We start from the raw sequence: 8,047 nt of genomic DNA on the forward strand, positions 1-8,047 counted from the left end.
GGGCTGCCCCACCCCCGCCAGCAGCTCCGGGGCCTCCTCTGGACTTACTCCAGCAGCTCCACGTCCCTCTTGTGCTGAGGACACCAGAGCTGCACCCAGTGCTGCAGATGGGGTCTCACCAGAGGGGCAGAATCACCTCCATGACCTGCTGCTCATGCTCCTTTCGATGCAGCCCAGCACACGGGTGGTTTCTGGGTTCACGCACACACTGCCCCAACTTGGTTTATTGCTGCTCCTCCCAAAATTGGTTTAAACTGTGAAACAAAGCAAGAACTCGGTGAGATTACCACGAATGTGAGATGTTATCAAAACCTCTGCACTGTGTCTGGCAGATGCCCCATCTCCCCTCCAGGGATCCTTCCCTCCTGGTCCCACACAGGGCACATAGAAAACAGACACACATAAGGCTCCTCTGTCTCTGTCTCTGTGCTCATGTCTCCAGTTAAACCATGGAGGGTGGACCAGGTTGCTGTGAAATTTCACCACTGTTGTAAATTTACAGGGAGAAGAAGATCACAATGAGAACATGATTCCCAAAGGCAGGAGCCGTGTTCTGAGCAGAGCTGGTGAAACCACAGAGGACAACCCCAGCTCTGCCAAGACTCTGCCTAACTTCAGACCAACCACCATAGCCAGGCTCCTGGAAGCAGAACATTAAAACCAGGGCTGGAAAGAAGGGATAACAGGCTCCTGCTGCAGAGTTTCATTGAGGAAGGACCACGGAGTCCATGAACATCCTCCATTAGGATATACCCTGCAAAGAAAAGGAGACTTTCTTCCCCAAAAAGTGCCTCCATTGCTTGTAACCGTGCAAGTCTCAGCTGAGAACGGAAGTACTTGGCATCAACAGCAATGAAGCAGCCAGCAAGGAAGGATATTGCCTTCTCCAATGGAGAAGACCAAGGAGACTCACAGTCAGCGTAGTTGCTGAGAAGTAGAGCTGGGATTAGAGTCTGGGTAGGGATGGGTAACCCAGTCGCTATGCTGTGCTGCTACCATCTGCCACCTTCATAGAGTGGGCTTGTATTGGAAGGGACCCTAAAGCTCCTCCAGCTCCAACCCCTGCCCCGGGCAGGGACACCTTCCACTAGAGCAGGTTGCTCCAAGCCCCTGTGTCCAACCTGCCCTTGAACACTGCCAGGGATGGGGCAGCCACAGCTTCTCTGGGCACCCTGTGCCAGCACCTCAGCACCCTCACAGGGAAGAGCTTCTGCCTCAGAGCTCATCTCAGTCTCCCCTCTGGCAGGTTCAAGCCATTGCCCTTGGCCTGTCCCTGCCTTCAGCAGCAGCAGAGCTGATGCAATTCCTAAGTGGAAAACCAGTTTCCATAGTATTGAATGGAAAATGGACAAACACTGTAAAACACCAAAACCAACCCTGTTACCCCTGTGATGCCTGGAGGGTCCCTGCAGCTCTTCAGAGAATCAACTAGGTTGGAAAAACCCTTTAAGATCAAGTCCAACCACCAGGTTAGATATAAGGAAGAGGTTCCTTAGTGTGAGGATGGGGAAGTGCTGGAACAGGCTGCCCAAAGAAGTGATAAATGCTCCATCCCTGGCAGTGTTCAAGGCCAGGCTGGATGGAGTCTTAGGTGACATGGTTTAGTGTGTCCCCATGGCAAGGGACTTGGAACTGGATGATCTTAAGGTCCTTCCCAACCCAACCCATTCTATAATCTTCGCTTTACTCTGCTTTCCCCAGCAACTCCATGGCATGGACATTCTCCTCCCAGGACCCATGCGGCAGACTCCTGTTTGAGAGGAACATCAGCACTTTAGGTGGACACGTGTTGTTAGCTCAGATCACAGAGCTGCAGGAGGCGCAGCGATGTCTCCCTGATGAGGGAACATGGTGCTTCCACTATCCATAAAAGCTTTAGCAAATCCATCTGTGTCCCAGCCCTCCTGAAGCCTGTAGCTGTTTTTCCAGCTGTATGCCATCAGTTTGGAAGGAGACTGAAAAAGAACTGCAGTCCCATCTCACGTGAATCAGGATTTGAAGCCAGCAAAGCAGCCAGGTCTTCAGCACATCCTCTTTGCCCAAATATTCCCATTTGGATCAATATGGGCTCGATGAATGATAAGCGAAAGGGCTGGGGAAGGACATTGTGGTTGAAATCAGGCTTGGAAAGAAAACAAACAGAGAGGAGCCATGAAGAGAAGACACATAAGTTGAGAGATACTAATCAGTTTTATTTTATAAATACAGATGAGCTTTCCTGCAATTACCAACATGGTTTTAATGTGGCATTTACTAGGGGATGTTCTGGGTTTGCTTATTTTAAATACCTGGTCAAGCAAGGATAAGCCAACGCTGTTGTGCTTGCTAGAAAAATAGAGTGGGATAAGATCTTCCAAAACTAATAATCTCAAAAATCTCAGGAATTCCTGGTGAGGGGAAAGGATTGCAATGAAATGTGTTCTCCACTTGAAGACATTTGCAGACATTTAACAGTGTCACAGCTGTGCAGGAACTGAAAGGCTCTTGACAGTTGAAAGCACGCTGTGATATATCATCTCACCTCCAAACCTACTCTTTGTTTCTCTCCCACTATGCTCTTTTCAAAGCTATTTAAAGAGGGGGAAGAAATAAACACAAAGGCAGCGGCTATGAGGTGGTTGGAGGGTGTTCAACCCCGTCCTCACAGCAATGAGAGCTTTGTTAATGCTTTAACTAGCCCCACGACACCGTCCCCCTTCCCACCGCCTTCCAGATGGAAAGTGGTAAAAGTGGAAGAGAAACACAGGGACGAGTTTAGGGCTACTAAAGACACATCCATAGGAAACCCGTCGCAGACTCGTGCGGCAGATGCAGGAGTCAACTGTCGCGTCTGCCACATCAAGTACAGGGTTCAAACAGGACCAGCAACAGGACATCAAGGGGAGGGAAATGACTTCATTTGGCTGGGTGCAACCTGAGAAAATCTGCAACTAGTGATAAAAACCAATCCCAAGCCCCACTGATGCTCTATGAACCTAATCTCACACGTGGCTGAATTGCAACGGAGACGCTCCATGTTTGCCTACGAAACACAGCGGCTGCACAACTACTCTTTGGGTTGCTTTGCAAAGTCACCACCACACAGAAGCTAATGCCTTTCTGTCATAGAGGAAAAGAGGGTGCCTACAAACAGGTCTGTGCTGCTCTGAGGTCCTGCAGGTGCACAGTTGACTCGGTGTCACCCAATTGCACCTAAAATGATAGTGCTATCAGAAGATGGCAAGAGAGGGTCACTGGACAGAGTATCTTCTGCCCACTTCATGAGTAAGTGGTGTGCTTTCAGGTGTTCATTTCCTCCTTCTCTACATCAATGCACAGGAAGAGCTTCCTACCTATGTCATGGAGTGCTTAAAGGGGAAGCTCTTCATGAAGTTGGAATAAAGGAGCTTATTCAGGGGAGAAGATACTCATGGATGTGTCCCATTCCATGCCCAATCTGCACCTAAAATCATGACTTACAGAATCGAGGCTTCTGTTTCCACCTAGCACATCCTAGTGGGACAGACCAAAGACCATGAATCACTGTAGCAAGGCTCGATCCAGCAACACAACTGCAGACACAACCCTTAAAAGCTAACAGAAGAAATGTGAATATAGTTCTAATATGATCATTAAGGTGTTACCTGGAAAGATGCATATTCTAGAAGAGTGCTATTATGATGTATATTGGTTCTCACATACACGTCTTGCTTCGACAACAGAGAGTTGAGGTTATACATATCCACATTTGAAGTTAATTTAGGCTAGCCTTATGTGAAGTTAGGAAAAAGACTAGGTCATTGGTTCAAAAGGAAGCATAGACCAGGGAGGGGCAGGGGGAAAAAAGCCAGGCATGAGGAAGTGGTGTTTATTCTGCTATATATCTTTATATTTGAGAGCTCAAACCCGAGCCCCAATTCTTGGGTATACAATATAGAAAGCAAAGAGCAACGAAATCCAAACTGAAACAAATACCAGGAATCACTAAACAGGCTGCAAACTGCTTTCCCATTAGTGCAGCTGAACACATGTGCCAGTGGTAACCTACCTAAGAGCAAAACCACATCTCCAGCAAAGCACTGGAGGTTTCTTCCTTCAGAGTACAGATGGTTAAAAGGGTATTCATTGAGATGAATGATGCTGAGTGCCTCCTTTCTACAGATTCCACGGATTTGCCTAATTCCAAAGTGCTGACTGCATTTTTAGGTGGGGTTTTATCATGAAGGCTCTTGTGAAGTGCCTCATGGCACATGGACCCCGTTGGACACCTCAGAAGGTGGCCACTGAACCCCACTTGGTGCATTTGTTAGGTCTCTGCTGATGAGGTTGAAGTGGGGAATGGTCAGGCTGAGACTTTTATACGGAACCTTAGAGATGATTTACTCCTCAAAGGCTTCTACTGGTAGGAAGAGTATAAAGAAGGAGGGAAAGGAAAACACTAAATGTCATTTCTGATTCATCAGGTGCAAGGAAACTGCAGATATCACAGAGGTGCTCATTCTCTGGCAAGTGTACACCACCAACTGAAGACCCATCAGTGCAAACTAGAACTTGAAAGGCTACAGAGCACAGCCAAGAGAAAGCAGTCCAATGGTAAAGAAAACAAAAATCCATGGTATTTCTGGAACACTGACTACATTGCTCAAGGAAACACAGGAGTACATGGGAGAAAGTAAAGAGATCTGACCATAAATGTGCTTTTACATTAACTTCTTGGTTTTTCTTCTGAAAAGGATTAAAATAAATTTGACTTTAAAGAATAATTAAGAAATAAACAAATACTCATAGAAGGGCCTGATCAGCACTAGAAGTTGTTTTCAGGAAAGCCTTTATAAATGGATTCCAATGCCTAAAAAAACCCCCAACCTTCCAACAGATTATAAATACCATATAAGAGGACTGGAAGCAGAATCAAAATGTACCTGGGCTGTGAATATACCATGATCCTGTGTTACCGTGCTCAAGTCCATTTGTCTACCACCATAGGAAATAGCTTTAGCTGTTTTTATTTTTCTTTTTTATATAATTAATATAAAGAATAAGTGCAATTTTACTTCTATTCCCAGATCACTGATTTCACCTCAATGTCTGCTATCAACCCCCTGGTCCCAGCTCACTTGTCCGAACTCTTCCGCGGCCTGCGGAAGCTGGACACGTTCTCGTTCAGTGCATAGATCCTTCGAGAGAACTCCTCAAACTCCCCTAGGACTTGTTCATCACATTCCACCGCCACGGCGTGTTCCACTGGGATGGAGTTAAAGTCTTCCAGCTGATCTCCCGAGCTGAACCCCGTCGCTTCCATCCCCATGATCTCCTCTGCTTGCTCCACGGTGCAGCAAAGGACGGGGTTGAGCGTGGGGCGGAACTCACAGGGCTGCTCGTTGCTTGTGGTGCCAGAGCACTCACCAGGCAGGAAAGCCCCATTTATTGCACTAGTAGGTCCTAGGAAAGACTCCTGCTGGTCTTGGGTGTTGTTTAAGCTCCCATTTTCTCCATTTAAACTGCTGCATAAGTTCTCACCTTTCTTGGTATTTCCTTTCGAGGAGTCCATAGAGGTATCCAAGGAAGAAGATATCGATCCAGGTTTTTTATCTAACTCTCCTACACGGGTTGTGATGGCAACAGGTTGTGTTAAAGCCGAGCTGTAGCTAGGAGGAGGAGTTTTGTGCTGCAGTCTCTCGTTCCCCGTGCTGGCTCGTTTTCGGAGTCCTTTATCTGGAGAAGGAAGCCCACTGGAAAAGCCAATATCCAACCTGCCGAAGCTAGAGCTCTGTCTCTTTGGAACGGGAATCGCGTTGGATGTATGGTGTCGATCACTGGAAAAGAAGGAAAGGATAAATCACAGCTGTCAGGCACGTTCATGAGCAATACAGACATTTAACCAAAGGCTGAAGCAATTACTTTATCACAACTCCAAGCTCCGCTTGGCCAACTACTTGTATCCTGAAGTGCTAAAACCTCAACCGTGTTTAATGCTGTATGAACTACAGAAGACACCCCAGAGGACAGCTTTACTGAAAAGCAGGAAGATCCTGTAGGAACATTTACAAAGCTCTATGATTTGAAGAGTCAATCACCCAAGAAACCACCACATTATGTTAATTTGGACTGTTAACACCATTTTATGGGACCGAGCTGTGCTGTATGAATTACTACTGTTGACCGTACAGCTATGTATTTAGGGCCTGTCCTGGGCCATCATAAACTCCTCAAAAGTGAGTCTGAATCCTCTCAGAGTGACTTCTTGCAAGAGTGGACTCTCCTGACAGCTACACAAAGGAGTAAAACCACACTAACTTTGCTCTTTGCAGAGGATTCTTTTTGCCACATCTTCTCCTTTCCTGTGCCAATCATTCCAAAGCTTTTTGGACAAACGTCAACCTCTGTTTCTTGAGGAGCAGGAACTAATCCAGCTTCATTTACAAGTTTGAGTTTACTATTTAGTACCATTCCACAGGCCACTTACGCTGTGTCTCAGGTTCTATCATTTGGGACGTCCACATCCCATCATCTGGGGTGTGTTATGTGAGTTTGCCTTCATCAGCTTAATCCTTACCCAAATAGAATCACAGGCCTATATACAAATAGGGTGCTGTGTATTAACTAAAGCAACTGCTTCATTTTCCTTCCAAACTTCATAAGGAATACAGCTATTACTGATGTGCTGAATATGTAACTCTAAGATCCTACTGTTGTCAATATGAGTCTCCTTCATTAACTCCATTTAAAAGAAACTCTACTTGAGGCCTGACACATTTTAGGAGCTGTCTTGCAGGGGAAAATCTTGGAGTAGCAGTTAGGAGTAGTCCCCAGCATGGATCCTTTTCCATGTTATTTTTCTTTTCTTGCTCCCCTTTGTAAACAGGATAAGATAGATTGCAAAAAGACCCTCTGAGAAAAAGCAGCACCGCCATGGGAGGGGAGCACTGAGTACTGCTACTCTTTAATTTCCTCTCCCATCTCACCTCCTCTCAGGCTGCCCTTTAATACATGCATAGAACTTCCTTCTCTTCCATAAACCTGCTCTAGTGGAAGGTGTCCCTGCCCGTGACGGGGGTTGGAGCTGGAGGAGCTTTAAGCTCCTTTCCAACCCAAACCATTTTCTGATTCTATGAAGTCTTGGAGAGCTCGAACTCAAGGCAAAGCCAGTTCACAGTCTGAGAAAATAAAACCTGCTTCTCTGTTGTGCTGGACCCTGCTTCAAACTTGCTCAAATTCATTCTTCTTAGGTCAGACTCAAAGACTTCAGTATGGCAGAACACTGCCTAACTGTCAAACCCCAAACTACCTTCAGCAAAGGGCTTATCAGCCCCATGTAGGCACAACAGCAGCTTTTCTGTGCAGCAGAAGAAAGCAGCAGCAGCAGCAGAAAATCAAGTGTCTAAGTAAACCAGCATGAGAACTGTGGTGTTTAATTAGCTCGGGAGAAGCAGCTTTACAAACTGTTGTGGTGGGCATATAAATTTAAGTTCCTCCTAAAGAGAAACATGCCCAAATTCCTTTGTAAATCTAGGCCTCAGAGGCAAATGGGTGAGAAATTAATTAGTCTGCAGGAGCAGGAGAGTTCTTAAAGAGCTTGTTATGACAAGGCCATTCAAGCTAACACGTTATGTATGCCTGAACAATACCTCTTTAGACCAGCAGCCAAAGAAAATCTTCCCTTCCTTAGTAAGCTGAAGTGGCAGGATGATGTATACTAAGTGATCTAACAGCCTAAATGTATCAGCAATACAAAGCTAATCTCCCTCATCCACAAAATAACTTCCCAGTTAATAGAGTACATGAGGGCTGCCCCATAGGGCAGTAAAGCAGGAAAAAAATGATCTTCATTTATCATGCAAGTGTTCAAAGTAATGAATTAGAACAAAAAGCACTTGCAGGCAGGATCCTCAAACTACATGCAATGGAATGGACCTTACTTAAGACTGCAGAACCAGGTTTTAAGCTGCTGGAGACACACGTGGGCAGATTTCTGAAACCATCTATTGTTGCCAATAAATACAAATGGGATGGGTTTAGCTTCAGTTGGGAATAAATACAGGGATAACGGCCCAAATGTGAGAAAGCA

General features: G+C 45.9%; 1 protein-coding gene across 1 annotated transcript in view; it reads right to left on the minus strand.

The window, feature by feature from the left end:
• Nucleotides 1-4,797: 4,797 nt before the first annotated feature.
• LOC104409929 (UV radiation resistance-associated gene protein-like) overlaps nt 4,798-8,047 on the minus strand; it is a gene marked incomplete at its 5' end in the record, with an annotated part of 28,444 nt that continues 25,194 nt past the window's right edge. The window contains one exon of the mRNA XM_010019960.1: nt 4,798-5,795. Within this exon, the coding sequence (XP_010018262.1) occupies nt 5,093-5,795 (703 nt within the window). The remainder of the gene's footprint in view (nt 5,796-8,047) is intronic.

This window comes from Nestor notabilis, unplaced genomic scaffold (assembly GCF_000696875.1).
Source record: "Nestor notabilis isolate BGI_N333 unplaced genomic scaffold, ASM69687v1 scaffold3678, whole genome shotgun sequence".
Classification (NCBI taxonomy): domain Eukaryota; kingdom Metazoa; phylum Chordata; class Aves; order Psittaciformes; family Psittacidae; genus Nestor; species Nestor notabilis.